General features: G+C 45.8%; 1 protein-coding gene across 2 annotated transcripts in view; it reads right to left on the bottom strand.

The window, feature by feature from the left end:
• Nucleotides 1-1203: 1203 nt before the first annotated feature.
• The window catches only part of KLHL3 (kelch like family member 3), a 51116-nt gene continuing 34963 nt past the window's right edge, over nt 1204-17356 (bottom strand). The window contains exons 8-15 of one of the 2 annotated variants that reach the window (XM_048319618.1): nt 16980-17129; nt 14288-14405; nt 13345-13542; nt 12431-12532; nt 9764-9892; nt 6453-6593; nt 6099-6242; nt 1204-5860 (exon numbers count right to left, since the gene is read on the bottom strand). In XM_048319618.1, coding sequence (XP_048175575.1) covers nt 5832-5860; nt 6099-6242; nt 6453-6593; nt 9764-9892; nt 12431-12532; nt 13345-13542; nt 14288-14405; nt 16980-17129 — 1011 coding nt within the window. In that variant the 3' untranslated portion in view covers nt 1204-5831. The remainder of the gene's footprint in view (nt 5861-6098; nt 6243-6452; nt 6594-9763; nt 9893-12430; nt 12533-13344; nt 13543-14287; nt 14406-16979; nt 17130-17356) is intronic. The other variant, XM_048319617.1, reaches the window with a different exon arrangement.

Here is a 17356-nt window from a genome sequence, read left to right as displayed (position 1 = left end):
GCCTTATTTATTCATTTGGGCCTACAAACAAACAGGTTCATCTTTGATCAGGTGTTCAGGTTTCCATAGCTGAGGTTGTTCCCTGCCCCACCTTTGATTCCAGTTCCACGTGACTCAGGTACCAAATTATACATCTCTGCTGCAGAAGAGGCACATCTCACCCTGAGTTATTGCTACATGTGTGATATCCAACAACAAAGAGAGGAGCTGCTTCTCTGACCTTGTAACCCCACTGGGTGAGTTTTCCCCGTATTTTCTTTCCTCTCTGCTGTCCCCTTTCCTGCCCTCACTGCAAAGCTACTTACCCTTCTGAGGTGAATGTGGCAAGGTGGCAGCTACTGCTATATGTTTCTGCCCTGTCAAGGGTGAAATGTGGGGTGGAAAACATGCTAAAAGATGAAAATATAAGATGTAAAAAGAAACAATAATAGCAGAAAAAAAATCAGGCCACAAAATCAAGGTAGTGAGATTTCTCCTTGGACCGCCAAGGCTTTTCTTTAGCTGCAGGTTCCTAGATTTATAGATTTATCAGTTTAAACATGAATAAAAAGGAGCCAGCTGTGCAAGAGAAAAGTCATTTTGAAATTAAATAAGGAATAATTGCAAAGTCCCCCAGCTGCACAGAGCAACCCACAATATGTCATTCATTATCTGTGTATCAGGTAATTAAATTTCAGGATCCCACTTGGTAAATTTGATGTCATACATTGGTATTAACAGATGAGGGAGGCACAAGGAGCATTTCTGGAAAACCAGAGAGCTCAGTGAGATGGTTTGTGAGCATAAGGCAAAATGAGTGGGGTGACTTGGTTAATGTGTTACTTTATGGTGTTAAGAAATATTGAGCCTTAGGTGGTAAACTCTCATTTTTCATGTTTTCTCTCTTCCCAACTGCATTCATTAAAAGGTTCTGTCTTCTGCCAACAATGCCCTCAACCAAGGGCTTTCCCACCCCCAAGAGAAATGCTTTTAACTTCCCTTGGAAAAGGAGCAGAACAGAGTCTGGGACAGCATCAGAGCTTGGCATCAGGGCAACATCTCAGTATCATCACATGCGAGTGCCACTACCCCACACCAAGGGGCAGAGTAACCCCCAGGGTCGGTACCTGCTGTAATTAAAGAGGGGACAAATAAAGCCATGTGGAGTGATGAGATTGTTCCTCATTGTCAGAAACCAATGAAGTCAAAACAGACCCAGAAAAGTTTAATTACTCCAGTTTTTATTCAAATTAAATGATGGGGAACTACAGTGTGATTTTCTTTCATAATATAAATACATCAGTGAAGAATGTATCTTGAGCCGTTCGTTGCACTGGACAAGACAGCTGTCAAGAGAATTTCTTTGCAAAGTCCTTTGTCCTCCACACTCATGCAAAAAAATCTTTAATTTAAAAAATGAGCTTAAACAATCAGCCAACTTGTTACAGTATACTGTCAGCTACAGAACCAACAAAGTCTGGTTTAAAAAACCAAAACAATTTCACAACCAGGTAAATTATTTCACAATCATTCATTACTCTTAAGGGCCTTTTATACATAAAATATACAAATTAAAATTATCAATATTTATTTATTGCCACTGTAAAGGAAAATAATTTATAAACCCATAAACAAAGATAAGGGCAGATGAAAAAAAGTGAATGAGCCCATATTCAGACCATAATGTCTTGCACACTCCCAAACACTGCAGCTTTGAGCAACAAATTATGCTCACATGAAAGTGATTTTTGGGCATGATATGGGCGAAGGGGGCAACTGCTTTGATAATATATTAATAATGAATCCCAAAGGTTAAGACCGAGCTGCATTCATCTGTTGAACCATCACAATTAGCATGATGAACAGCATTTATCTGTTGAATCATCACATTAGCTTGATGAACAGGTATCACACCTCGCTGGATATTAAAGATTTTGGTCTCCAAACAATACAAACAAGAGAACAGTATTGAGCTTTCATGACGGTGACATGCAAACGCTGCCAAGTGTATTTATGGTAATTACTTGTTGTACACATCCATAAAAAGACATTGTTTGGATAAACTGAATGAACTGAAAATTGATTTTAATCACCCCCAATTTATCTATTAGGCACCAGTGGAAAAGATGGACTTTATTCAAACATGTTTAAACAACAGATTGCTTGAGGCAAATCTACCCTGCATTGCCAGCCCAGCAGGGTGGGCAGCACATGTGATGCTATTGGGGTTGGGGCACATCCTGGGGTGTGCAAGAGCAAAGCCCCCTTTGGGAAACACGTGGCCAGAGTCCCCCAGGGGGTCAAGCACAGGGTGACCCCTAAAAGAGATGACAACAGAAGGAGCTGAGGAAAGTGTTCATACTCACAAAGGACCAACGTGAGGAAGAAGCCTGGGCTCGGTCTGTAAAGCTTTTACTGAAACTCCTGCAATAATTTGTCTGATTTTGGTGACCTGCGGGTTTGTGCCCAGACTGTTGTGGGCAGAGTACCTCTGTCTTCAATAAGCTCATGCAGGAGCCAAGAAACAGAACCACCAAGTGACAGCTTGTTCCCCAAACTGCCCAGGAACCAAACTCATGGCACAAGAAAATTAAATGAGGGTATTGAAATTGTTGTAAAATAACCAATAATCTAAGAGCCTAGTGGTGACTGAGGTAATGAGTTCAAATTTATCTCATAATGTGGAGCCCAATGTTGTCCTTCTTACATTAAAACCAAAACAAGAGCTATCCCAAATCCTTCTTACAACTTGGCATTTCTTGTGCAGAGAACATACAGAGTCATACCTACACCACAGCCAGCGAAAACTGCACTGGAGTGCACAAATTAGATCCAGAATTTAACAGAAAAGTCATTGAAGATCATAAAAAGCAATCCAAAAATTATTTTAAATTGTCTTATAAAAATATTTACAGTAAAAGTTGTTAGTGCTAATGCTACGTTTTCAGTCCTAGAAAAAGGCAATCTGTAAAGGATCTGGCTCAGGTGCTCAGAATGAACAATACAAACACGAAACCACACACCAAAGACAAATTCCAAGAGCATTTGGGGGTGGGGGTACAGCTGGTTCATCACATGTTACAGTTGTTATTGCATAGCTGGAAACGAGGTCACTTGACTTGCATAACACTGCAACGTTTGGGAAGGAAGGGAAGAAACAAAGGTGTCATTTGCCATCGAGGAGAACTGGCTGCAGCTGGGAACAGCATCCCTGGCAAGGGCTATGAGTCCTAGTCCTGTCCAGCAAGCCACAGGTCTGGGCCAGCACTGGGCAGAAATGCCATTTTACAAGAGCAGAAAACCACCAAAACCTGTTTTCCTTACAAGCAAGGAAGGTTTATGAATAGATGGATAGCAGGGGATAAAATTATCCCACCTCCAGGTACACTCATTTTTCACATCTGACAAACACAGCAAATTGCAACCTAGCACCTCTCTAGTAGTACCTACCAATTTTTATCTCCAGCCCACATAAACTCATAGTGTCTGGATAATATTTGCCTTTTCTCCAGTGAAGCCAGAGGTGTGAGAATGTTGGCTGGGGACTGTCCCCAGCCATTGAGCTGTAGTTGGGCTGTACAGTAGCTCATATAGTGGTTTATTTAGCTTTATGTCTATACCAAACCTAACAAGAGCCACACGTGCCCAAATGCTTGTCCAGCCTTGTCCAGGCACCTCAGCCTAACACGAGATGCTACCTCGGACCAAAATGCTTTGTCTGCCCCATTTATCCTTTATTCGCAGGCTGCATGGGAAGCAGCTTTTGGGCCAGTGAATTTGAGTCTGTCCCAACTGAGGCCACATCACCTTCCTTATGCCACCATAAAGGTGCATCTCAGGACCCTGATCCAAAGGCAGCTGCAGTCAGGGAAACACTCCTGCTGGGAGACATTCCTACTGGGATACATTCCTACCAGGGTACGTTCCTACCAGCCTCAATGGCTTTTACAGTAAGCAACACCTCAGAGGAGAGCAGCATGTCACACTATTATTTTGGCACATTTCACAGCAGATTGTAAAACTCAAAGCAAAAAGTTTAAGGGGTATTATGGAAAAGACTAATTTTTTGTTAATTACTATTTTCAAGACCTCTGAGGTCACATACAGTGGAAGGGTAGACATAAAGAGTAATAATGCCTTTTCTGTAGACAGTTTGCCCTGGTTTGTAAAAGCAAGAACATCGAAAGAAGAGTGGGAGCTACCTCACATTGCCCATGAAGGCCAGCCCCTCTACAGGGCAGTGACACAACACAGGCAGGGGCTGTTTCCCCCACAGTGAACAGGCACCCATCTTACAAGGACTGTGTCAACTCAAACAGCAAAGATTACGTATTTATAGAAGTACCCACTCCTCTACAAAAGCAGCACAAGATGGTGTAGCTTAGATCCCTCTGAAATAAATTTTTAAGTGTTTTTCTTTTCTACTGTCAAAAGTCACACAGAGCAGCTCTGTGGAGACAGAAACCAGCATAACAACACTGGACAGCTGCCCACAACGAAAAGCCTCAGCTGATCTACAAGGAGATAACAACAACAACAAAAAAATCAAACAACAAGAAAAAGAGTAGAGAAAATATTTTTCTTCACTAGCTCCCTTTGGCTGGGGAGCTTCTGGGAGCTCACCCCTGTATGCAGAAGCATGTCAGAGCTCATAGGGAGATACAAAAAGGTATTTCAAAGTCAAAAGTCTTCTTAAACAGAAAACTTTAAGGATTTGGTACATAAGCAAGACAGGTCCCTTACATCTGTATCTAGATTTGTGTATTTTGAATAATCTTGTACGTTCTTCATACTAACAGAGGAATGCTTCCAGTAAGGGCAAGAATAAAATAGCAATTATAGTGACAGTGATTAGTTAATCTCCATGCTCTGGAAGCATTAAAACACTGCAGGTATTTTACTTGGCTCATTAATCCCTGCTTGGGTGACAGAGGGCTCTCGCTGTATGGAATGTCTCTACATTAATGGCACCATAAGGTATTTTTTAACATCTAAATGCTCCATTATGAAATGGCATTGAAATGCTGGACAGAGCTAGAACTGAAGCTTTCAGCACAGCTGAAACGTGTGGGTTGGGAACATTTTCTATTCAAGGAACATCTGTTTCACAGGAGCAATAAACCCCGTGGGAGCAGCATGTGTTGCGTGGGGCTGTGAAGTTTTGTGTGGCTCAGGTGCTGAGACTTCAGCCCCAGGGAAGGCACTGCCCAGCAGGTCCCGTCACGCACAGCACACAGCATTCATGGCAAGTAGAAAAACCACATGGTGTTTATTTCCACAAGCATTTCAGGGATACATACAGCAGTCCAGTGGCATATACAAACGTATGACTGAGACAGCGTCACACTCGAGCCAGACCACCCTGTTCCAGTCCATTTCTGCTGTTTTTCTCTGTTGGAACTCAGAAGTTTCCACTGCCAGTATTAAAGTCCACCCTCCAGGCACAGTAAGTAGCTCAACCAACAATGTGCATGGAGCATCAGTAGCGAAGAAATCCAGAAACGTTCATTTTTACTCACATGCCCAAACGTAGCAGTTTTGTTTCACACAAGAAATTCCATGCCTGCAGTCCAAGCACAGTGTTTATCTCAGGACACATGCCATCGAGAAGAACAGTTGATTGCACCACAGATAACAAGCAACACCTCGTGTCTAGCATGGAACATGTCCCCAGAGGGATTTTCACTTGGCTATGCAATCCACTGCAGAGTGGATGATGCTCGCAACGTATCACTTGTCATGCTAAGACATTAACAGCAATGAGATGGGTCAAGTCAGAGGTCAGTCATCTTCCCAACACCACCTAGCTGGATCCACTTCACTTCTGCTCCTCACATTGGCTTGACCTTGTGTCACAAGGGTTTATGAATCACAGCCACACCTGTTGTAAGAACAGACAGACACAGTTATGGTAGGAACATCTCCTGGGTTGCCATGTGGCTACAATCATCCTGCAAAGCCAAAGGCCAGCAATGCGGGAAGTGTCTACCACTTCTGTGAAAGTTTCTTCTACTGAAATCAGCATAAAACATACCAAAAAAGTAAAATTAAAGCTTCAGGGGACACAGCCCTCCAGTTCATGGATGACCCCACTGCTGCCCACCTCCCTGCCTGTTTACCTGCGTAACTCCTCCCTGTGCTCATGCTGGTTGGCAACAATGTCCACTTGTCAGTGCTGGGGTTGTAGTATTCCACCGAGGCCAAATTGCAGGAACCATCATCACCTCCCACCACGTAGAGGAGACCATTCACTGCACACACACCTCAAAGCAGAGCACAGATGGTAAGACATGGGATAACTCATCCCCCACAGCATGCTGCTGCCACATTCCGATTCACTCCCAAGTAGATCCCTCATCTCCCACTTTTATCACTTACAACACTGATCACATCCACCATGAGCACATGAACTGCATTAAAAACCACACACAGACAACTGAGCCAACCACCACAGAAAGGCTTATCGTGCTTACCTGCATTTCTTCTACACATGTTCATGTCTGCTACTTGCTTCCAGGTGTTTGTCCCTGGGTCGTAGACTTCGACGCTTTTCCTCACCAAGGGCCCGTCATGGCCCCCAGTGGCGTAGAGCAGCCCGCTGAGCACACCGACACCTGCCGAGCACAGCCAGGTCAGACACAGCACAGGGACAGGGCTGCATGTCCCTGTTCTCCTACTGGGCATGGCTTTGGCCTCTCCAAGGCACTTCCAAAAACATGGGCCACTTGTGCATCAAGATCACCAGGCACGTGGTCAACTCTGCACCCACCCATCCCATGGCACTACAGCAGCCTGCACAGTAATGCCTGGCACATGTCCCCTCTCAGGAAGCTGTCAGGCTATCCAAGATCAGCAGTCTAGTCCTATGACAGTCCTCTGCCTTTATTCCATCTCTTTGGATTGACTTGCTCCCTGCCTCCCATCCCACCTTGTTTCCATCTGCCAGGACCCTCTGCTTTTAGCCTGATTCCCCCTTTCAGGACTTTTATTTTTGGTTTTCCTGCTGCCATTGTGCCACATAACTTCATCCCTTGGGTGATCTTCCTCTCCTCAACAACTTACAGCTCCAGCTCTTGAAGCTGCCACTTGGTTCCTCTCCTCCCACTCCCACCCACAAAACCTGGCAGCACTTAGCACAGACAAGGTGCCTCCAATGCTACCTTCTCAGCCATTTTTGAAGGTCCCTGGCTGAATCTCTGTGAATGACAGCGATCTTAAAGCTCCTTCTGCCTAATATTAAGTAAATTAATTAAAATGTTCACCAATCCATGAGAGTTAAAACTTCCAGCAACATATCTTCGTTAATAGATTCAAAGGCCTCTACTAAAATTAACAAGGTGGGATGTTAGTAAAACAGAAACAGATCTGAATCACATCATTTCAACCATGGGCATTAACCAGTGTGCAGGGAGGAGAGGGGCCCTGCCAGCCTGATAGCAACAGGTTTTTGACTCACAGGGATCTTTCCTGTTTGGGAAAGGAGAGGACAGGAACAGCTGCTGAGCCAGAGAACAGGCACCACCCAGGCTCAGCAGCTCCATCAGGAACACCCTCATCTGGGGACAGGCCTACCACTGTCATCTCTCCCTTCTCCAGATTATCTTAGCTTGCTACTGCTGGGTTTGGTTTTGGCCAACCATCTCTCACTGTACCAAGACATGCTGAAATCTTAATATGACATTGGGGTTCATGGTTTACCTCTGGCAAACAGATAATTAATCTCTAATGGCCACAAATATCCACCTTACTGGGCCACATCCTTGGTCTGGTTGAAGTACTCCAACGTCCACAACTTGGGAAGAGCAGAACACATCCAAACGTGAGTCCTGGCTCCTGAGCTGTGCCAGGTGTCTCCCAGCTCACTGGGAAATGGAAAGTCACTTAACTGCATCTGAGCCCAGCAGACTGGGTGTGCAGCACCTCTGCATTTGACTGTACTCAGCTGTTAATAAAAAGTTTATACTTTTAAGAAATAATTTAATTAGTAAACTAATTTAAACAAGTAAGAGAGTAAAAAAGTCAGAAACACTCTCAAGCTTTTTCACATGAAACTGCCTCCTCGTGCAGTGAGACAGACAGGGCACACAGGGACAGGCCATCCCTGCCAGGAGGTAAAGGGAACCCTCCAGCTGGTTCAGCAAACCCTGGGAGTGTTCAAAAATGTACAGATGTGGCACTTGGGGATGTGGTTTAGCCGTGAACATGGCAGTGGTGGGTTAACAGTTGGACCTGATGATCTTAAACATCTTTTCCAATCTAAAAAATTTTATGATTATACAAAAGCTGGGCAGCACCTGCACATCCCCACAGCCCCAGCCTCTGGATCAGGGTGGCCCCAGGGACTTGGGCACACCTGTCCTCACCCCCACTAGATGTCAGCATGGGGACGGCAGCGCCGAACACAGTGTCATTTCTGCAGCTGCACGGCAGATTGTGCTGCAGCACCACTGGTGGCCCAGTGGCTCTGGGCAGTCCCCTCCAGTGCCTGCTGGAGGGGCATCTGGGGGACAACCAGAGCCTGAGGAGCTCAGCTTTCAAGTGGGGAATAGAAAACTGCAAAGAAATTTGGCAGGGGAGTACAAGCATTCCTAACAAAGGACTTGCTGCATGGAGAAACACTTGTAAAGCAGCACTCAGAGCAGAGTGTTTCCAACAAGGACAACTCACTAAAATCCATCTCACTACAGGCACAAACTTCTTGCTGTTGCAACACACGGCCAACAATAGGAGATACTCATTCTGCTCCCCTGGAAGGCTGCACTGGGCTAGGTTTAAGCATCAAGCAGATACTACAAACCTCTTCAACAGAACTCAAACCAACAGTGTGTCCATATTTGCCTCACCTGGAGCTGCAGAAAAAATACTGGAGTGAGGAAAGAAAGACAGGGTGTAGAGAGCAGGCTCAAACTGCCCAGCTCAAAAGGGAACTCCCACCACAGCTTAACCTGCAGGGTCATTTCAGCCCCAAAGAGCAGCCCCCAGGCTTGGCTGCCTGTGGGTAACTGCACAATTTAACATCGGGGAGGACACAATTTAACATTGGCGAGTCACACACTGAGCATTAGGACTAACAGTGACAAATTCCCATTCACCTGAAGATGATTTTAAATGCAATGGATAAGAGCTCTTATCTGTTTCAGAGAGGAACAGTCACAGAGAAGACAAATTGCTACCTGGCCCAAGATCATGTAGGAAATTAGAAACCATCAAGACTAGAATCTAATCCTTTTACAACAGGTTCTTTCCTCTAATCCTCCAGATCACCAACTCTTGCCAACAAAAAATAAACTAAAAGCTAGCTAAGCAGGGGCTATCTGAGATGAATTTTATTATCCTACACGTCACTCAACATGCAGATGTGGTTTGTGTTGCAAAGCACCCACTGGATGCTTGCAGGAAGATCCAAAATGAAAATTCATCTGAGACCCCCCAGTGATAGGAGAGAGGAAGGTGCAGCTTGGCTTTCCCATGCCCAGCTGCGTCTGCAGCTGGCGATTTGGAAAGAGAACTCTTTGCTTACAAGTGAGATGCATCTGTTAGTAGGGCTACTTAGAGATACTGAACATTATTTCATTAATCCAGAAATTAATCTCAATTTGGCAGATTTTGTCAAAGTCAGGAGAGCTGCTGAGAGCTTCCAAGCCATTTTGTTTTTACCCCTCACAGGAAGGGGGGCAAGTAAGAGGCTGCACTTGCAAGCCCAGCAATGCCAAATCCCACTTCTGCATCCTGTCTGTGAGCAGAGAAGGTGGTGCCCATCCCGAGCGGCCGTGGGAGCCGGTACCTGCCCCGCTGCGCCGCGTGCTCATGTCAGCCACGTAGGTCCACTCGTTGGTGGCGGGGTTGTACTGCTCCACCGTGCTAAGGCACTGCCGCGACGCTCCGTCGTAGCCCCCCACGGCGTAGAGCTTCCCTGGAACAGACACAGACACAGCGCACATTGCAATCAGCCCAGGGGGCACGGATCCTGCATGAGGGCAGCTCTAGGGACACACCTAAACCTGCTGGGATGTCTGGGGAAAAGCCTAGCGAAGCAATCTGGAGTGGCCTCACAGACAGGAGGGACTGTTTGTAAAGCTGTTGAACTGTCAGTAACACAAGGATACAACACAACAGCTTAATCAGAAGTCAATGGCCCAGAGAGTTTTCCAAATTATTTGTTGGGCCAGGAGAAGAGGGAATATCAAAGCGTGTTCTGCTGATGGAGGGTTTCCCCCATTCAAGTGTGCTGTCAAAGGCTGTCACTGCACATTAATTACAGCATCACATGAGCAATAAATATGAAACAGCCTCTTACAATAATATAACACCTGCAAAGAAACCTAGACCTGATTTTGAAGAACTTGGGCCAAATCCAAACCCAGCAATGCTGTAAGCACAGCTGAGGCCAGCCTGGTCACTCGTGCCCAGTGATGACAGCACAGGAGACAGACCATGTAGTGTTGTGAGGGTCTCTGGGATATCTGACCCTCCCTGCCTCAACTCACTGAAAGCTGATTAACACACACTTACTGAGACCAGAGAAACACAATCAGGTATCATGGGACTGCATCACACATGAAACAAGGCTGATGCTCTACCGTGTCCTCTGTTCCCAGACCTGCCTGATACTCTTCCCTTGTCCCCCTGTATCATCTACCAGCTTGTTTTGCATTTAGGCAGTAAACTCTCTGGGGAGAAAGAGATTCTTCTTACTAAAGCAGCTAGCACAGGGCATTCTGGTTCAAGTCCAAGTCTCCTAGATGCTACAATAAACAACTATTAATAAAGCTCAACAAATATGTAGAAAAATTCTAACCTAAATTTTTGTACAAAACCCAGAAATAATATCAACTCTCAATCCATGACAGCAGAGCCTGACCATGAATGAGCTGTGCAATTCTTTGCATGCAAGAGTCCCACCAGCAGCTATCTTCAGCCTCAGACTTTTGCATCCTCCTGTTTCTGGATGTTTGCAAGGCTCCAAGAACAGGCTGGCTCTTCTTTTTCTCCCTCAGGCCCACTCATGGCCTTCTTCTACATCTTCCGGTCTCTATGAACATTTCAAACTCTTATTTGTGCTGTTGGTCCTGCCTGGTATTTGTCAATGATTCAGGCAAGAGTGCCAGTCCAAGCAAGACAGGATCAATTTCCCCAGCTGGCATCAATTATTAGGTATTTTCAGTATTCACAGACATCAAATCAATTTTTGTCACATTCAGATGAACCCTGCACATTAACTGCAGGCTGCAGTTTGTTTCATACACCTGTATGATCAGATCTTGTCCCCATCACATGCCTTCATTATTTTTATCATGGACTCCAACATATGCAACACTTATTTGTGCTTTCAAACAAAGCAAAGGAAAAGAATTTAGTGAGTCTCCAGTAGAAAATCCATCCACAGAAATGCATCTCTCAGGTCCATATTTAGTATCTTTCCTGCATTCAAGCCACTTGAGCAAATTCCAATGACTGACAGCAGACCAGCACTTCCCAAGCATGGGCCAATTCTGAAGGAGATGCTACTTAACTATGCAAATTTAAGTTAATGACCACTATTAATTCTAACTTTGTCTCCCTTCTTCTTCTCACATAAACACACTTCGTGTACATTAACATATTCCATGTATTTCCCACTCAACAGGTCAAACCAAATCACTGTAAAGCATTGTTTATACCATTTATAGTAAGGCTCATGCCAACACTGCACTAATTGGAAAGCGCTACACCAGGCTAAGGACAAGTTCAAATAAAGCCTTTCACTTGCTTCAGAATAGATTTTTTAAAGGAAGAAATGGTTCCTACTTAAACATTTCATTCTCCTGAATCCAAACCAAGCGGCTCAGTTCCAGCTCCCTGAAGTTTGGTGCTGACACAGAGGTGCCAGCAGCTGCCACCATCCCCCCAGGCCTCCCACCTTGCTGAGTTGCTGCAGCACCAGCCTTTGCTGTCGTCAGCCCCTGCTCATTTCGGAACCACAGCAGAGTGTGCTGTGCCTGATGTCAATAAACACAGGTTTTAGTATTCCTGCCAAACCACCAGCTTGGGGCTGTGGGACGAGCTCTGCTCCTGTTTCTCTGGCTGAGCAGATTTTCCATGATGGGTATTCCATCCACGCAGTGTCTGCCGGCAGCAACAGCATCCACTGCACAACAGTGCTGGCTTTCACCAGCCAGAAGCAGCCCAGGAAGAATTTGGATTCAAAGAAACCTGCACACACCTAATTGCACTCACAGGAGGCAGGGGCTGGTCTGATACAGGTTTGAGGCTCTTGGAAAGCTACACATGATTTTTCACCAAGATAAAGAGGAGAATGGAAAAAGTTGCAGCAATTACATCATATAAAATCCATCTTTCCCAACTGGTCTAGGAAACAGTTCTTGCCATTCCCTCCTACTGCACTTAGCCATTCAGGCTTCTGTTTGACACAGTAACATTTGCTTGGTGGAAATGGCTGCTATTTTCTTACCCTCCACAACTCCAACTCCAACACTGCTTCTTCTTGTGTTCATGGGAGCCACAAAAAACCACTCATTGGTTTTATAGCTATAGGCCTCAACTGATGCCAGACCTAGTTAAAAAGGGGATACACAGGTTTTCTAATTAAAAAAAAAGAGAAGAAAAAAAGATTGGTGTTGCACTTTCATCTGCCTTCCACCTCCTCCCAAGCCCGTAATTCCCACCATGCTCCTGCAATCCCACTCCCTAATCCCTTGCCTTTCAGGCTGGGACCAGCATGTCAATGCCACTTCTTCAGTGGCTGGAAAAACTGTTACCCCACCACCCCCACCCCGGGACTGCTGCCTCTCCAATGTGCTGAGGACACCAAAGTGAGCAGAGTCCAAATTCCAAGCCCAAAAGCCCCACGTCCTTTCAAGCATTATAAAATGTCCATGCAAAGGTTTAAAAATTCCCCCAGACCCTGCTGCAATAGTTAGTTCAGGGCTTAAACAAGTGGCAAAGCTTTACAGCAGAGGCAGAGGTGTGAATCTAAACACGCAGCTATGCCAAGATAAATCCCAGGCACACACACCCTGTAAGATGCCTTGCTAGTATTTTATTCATGTTGCTATGAAAAATTTAACTGAAACAAGGAAAAATCCCTTTTTAGCCCAGAAAAAAGCATAATCATTCAAAGAATGAGGCTGAAAGAACTGTATCACTGCAGAAAATAACAAGGGTGAGATTCTGTGCAATTACTGACGGGTCAGAACACGCACGTGGGTAGTTACAACACGTGCCAAACCCCATTCCTGGCTCCTTCTCTACAGAACCATAGAGGAAGGGCACAGGAACCTCTCTAAAGCTCTGCAATCTCTGCAGGGCCCCTGAAAACACTTTTTTTCAGGTCAGGCACTGCCTATTTTTTGCCCAGTCACCTACCAGTGCTGCCATCAAAGCCGCCCACTGCGTACAGGAGGTCATTGAGCACAGCGGCGCCCAGGGTGCTGCGTCTCTCCTGCATGCTGGCTATGGATGTCCACTGGTCCTTCACGCCGTCGTACACGTCCACCGTGCGCACCCGCAGCGACCCGTTAAAGCCCCCGACAGCATAGACATTGCCAGCCATGAACACCACACCTGAGAGAACAGGAGAGGGTCTTTGTAGCAAACAGTTTGGGAAGCGAGTAGGATCTGTCTAGATCCTGCTCACCTACAGGCTGTGAAAGGCAGCTGGGAAGAGCAGAACACGGGCAAGGCCTTGGCGTTTTCTACAGGTTAACAGTGTTGAAGTCAAGCATGATAAAACACACGTGTCATATGGGAGGTGAAATGCACATAAAAACATGGCAGCATAAGGCACAGATGGAGCTCACACCTAAATGAGTAATTCCGTGAGCCAGAGGGAACACCAAATGGTGAGCCACATTCACAACCCTGTCAGATGTTTCCAGAGGAACACTCCCAACTTAAAGATCTTCTCTCCATCACCCACTCCTCGGCACCAAGAGGGACTGACTCAGCACCTTTGGATTTTTCACTAGGAAGCCAGCAAGAAAAACTGGACCCCTGTGGGCTGCCAAGACAGCAAGGGGGGAGGAGGAGGGGAAACACTGATGGAGAAACAGCCAGGAGAGAGAGACGATGAAGGGAGACAGCAGCTATGGAGAGCTGACACGCAGGAGCAACCCCAACAGAGAGTAGAAAATCCACCTGAAGGGGAAGAGAAAGATGTCTGTAGGGAAAGAAGAGGAAGGAATGGCAAAAGTAAAGAGCTGCTTGAGGCCAGGGACATAGAGGAAGGCTAAAGGGAGGACTAAGGACAACCACCCCGTGTTGAAGAGCTGCATTAGGAAAAGAAGGTTGCAGCAAAAGTTCCCGTTACCTGCTCTGCATCTCCGCGAGGGAAGCTCAGCAACCTGATCCCACCGCTCCTCCTCAAAATCATAGCACTCCACACTGCGAATGGCTTTGGGCGCCTGCCCACCCACCACAATCATCACCTGCAGAGGGAAGAGAAGAGCTAGAAAACCTCAGACATGACCCTGGGCAGCTGCTCTCTGCAAAGGAACCATCACCACAGCCTGCTCAAGAGCAGCTGCCAAAACGTGCTGCGGGCCAGCTAGAAGCCTCTGCAGGGACATTTATTTCAGGTAACTATATTTCAAGGGGGAAAAATTTATCTCCAATTTAATGCATGCTAAATATGGCCACCCCATTTACCCTTCCTCACTGTGTCCAAGGTGGGCAACTTGCCCAATTTCCCCTTGAAATACAAAACCTTTTGGCACCACAGCATACACAAGACTCACTGCAAAAGTATTTTTAAGTTAAGAAGATTCCAGCATAATTTCCACTGGCAGCCCACTGTTTAGTCATTATCTCCACGGTGGTGCTAAAAATAATCAATGCCACTTAGCAAATAAAACGTGACAGCTGTGGTGCCACCTGTGGGGAAGGCGACACTCAGGGAAATCACCAGAACTGTTCCGAACGGGGGGTCTGGGCTGCTGAAGGATGTGATTTATCAGCTTCATTAAGGCTTTTGGCTGCCACAGGTATTGAAGCAAATTCAGGAATTAAACTCTGAATTCCTTACAGGTAGGGAAGAGCTATGTGATGGTGATCAAGGGCAATCTCAGGAGCACAAGAACCGCTCTGCTGGGTCAGGCTAAGGGTTCATCCAGCCCCAGACTCCACTCCCAGCAACAGCAAGGGGTGGACACTGGTGGGAAAGTGAGAAGACCAGAAGACCTGGACAGCATGCAGTGTGGTCCTTCCCAAATCTGCCCTATCTGCTGCCAGAAGATAAACTCCCCACGGCCATGGATGTCAGCGGCCTTCAGCTCTGCACTCGAGGGTGCCCACTGCTCTGAGCCCCAGCTGGGCACTGCGAACCAACACCTGCACAGGCAGCCAGCCCCCAAAACACCTGCACTGACAAGCAGCTGGACCTGCACTTTGTTCAGCACACATTTCATTCAACCTTCCACAGCCACCAAGAGGGAGGATTTGCTGCCCTTATCACAGCAAATCAGCCGGACAAACATTACCCAAGACAATCTGACTTTTACAAGGCCAAGGAGCTAGAAACAAGATACGGGGCTTCAAATATAGATAAAGAGTAGATGGAAAACTGGCTTTAACCTCTGCAAGGCAGCTGGGAGTAGCTGAGGAGATAAGATCATCACTTGAGGTCACTTGTGTAACAAACTCAACTCCAAGCAGAGTTGCTTTAAAAGTAGAGTGCTAGACAGCAACTTAAAGAATTTGAAGAGCATGGAAATAGTGGCCTGCTTGATCTACGAAGATGAGAACATGATACTAGAAACCAAATTGAGTCTAAATTAACAGTCTGACTACTGGTTGTGTAACAGTCTCCCACGGCAACCTGCAGGGCTTCACACGATTACAGAATTAAGGGATTTCACAGCAGACAATAATCCCTCATCAGCGGGACCAACAGGCCAGATGAAAGTTTCTCTCTCTGTAACAGGATTGCTGAAAGATCATCACCTTTTTCCCTTTCTTCACAGTTCAAAAGAAGGGAGGAGAAACCTGCAGAAGATTTGGGTTTGTACTCATAGGTCATGCTATAAAAGATGTTGAGAAGCACTGAACTCACTGATTTGCTGTTCCTTTTATCCTTAATTACTTCAGTCCTTGAATAAAGGCCATGTCAGCCCTTCATGATACCCCCAAAGCTGTGTTCTACCAACTTCATCTCAGCCAACAGCAGGCAGGAAGGACACTGACACACGCTGCCACGTGCTGCAAAACCATGATTTCTCAATGGACAGTCCAGTATCCAAATATCAGAAACAGCACAGATCTCATACACATGCCACAAATCAATCTCATTATCATTTGTGCTTGGAAGAATAACACACTGTGGTTTTGATGTCTTAGAATCTCCAAATGCTTACTAACAACTTCAGCGGCAGTCTGTTGAGAGACATTGTGCCAAACTGTGTTTATCTCTGGGGCACAGGGAAAAGTTCCTGTGGTCATTTTTTTCTCCACTAATAAAGTGGTGGCTGGAGCATCACACGCCTGTGGGATAAATATGGGGAGTAACAAGGATTATTTATTCAGTTGCTGCTTTGAGTCTATTGAAATTCACTTCAGACTTCCTGCCCATGGGGCTGGGTGCTGTTGTTTCCTGCTTTCCTGGCTTCTGATTATGGATACAGGAAACAAAGAGACACCTACTGTGACCCTCCTCAGCAGGGCTCCACAACTCTTACCAGCCAGCAACAACCTCAGCCAGCCCTCCCAACACTCCAGCAGCTGCCTGCAGCCACCCCATGGGTCAGAGAGCCACCAAACCACTTGTGGCTGACAAAATGCTTCAAGAGCAGAGATATTCCTTCCCCTAAGGGTTTATCTAAGTTTATCCAACTTAATTATGTTTCCTTGCTGGGCACAGGCAATGCCAGAAGAGGGAGTAAAACACTTCAAAGCACAATCACTGAGTTAGTAAAAGTAACACGGCAAGTTCTTGAGCTCCTGTAAAAGACTGAAAATGCCACCAGGAACAGGGGGTGAGGTGACACAAAGTGATGAGCTCAGCTTACCTTTGGCAAGCTAACAGGAGTCCTTGGCTTTGTCCTGGGATTCTTTATCAGTTGCCTTTGATCCAGAGGAAGCAAATGATATTTCATGGCCTCGATAAGGAAGTCTTTACAGGTGTTGTTATTCTTGATCAAAGCTTCTTCTTCGACTGTCTGAGAACATGCACACACAACAAAGATCATTTAAACTGGCACGGGTCGCAAGGAGCTTTGTGGAAAGAACATGCAACCTGGAATTTCCCTTTCAAAGTACCAGCATTAAAAAAAAATATATATGCAGGAGACAGACTTCCAACTCTTTCCAAAGAAACACATGCAGTAACATCCAAGCTTCTCACTGTTTTCCAAGATCACTCACAAGAATTGAGTCTTTTTTCACC

The sequence above is a fragment of the Corvus hawaiiensis genome, chromosome 15 (assembly GCF_020740725.1).
Source record: "Corvus hawaiiensis isolate bCorHaw1 chromosome 15, bCorHaw1.pri.cur, whole genome shotgun sequence".
In the NCBI taxonomy this organism is placed as follows: domain Eukaryota; kingdom Metazoa; phylum Chordata; class Aves; order Passeriformes; family Corvidae; genus Corvus; species Corvus hawaiiensis.
Note: the sequence above shows the minus strand (reverse complement) of the source record. Positions and strands in the feature narration are given on the sequence as shown.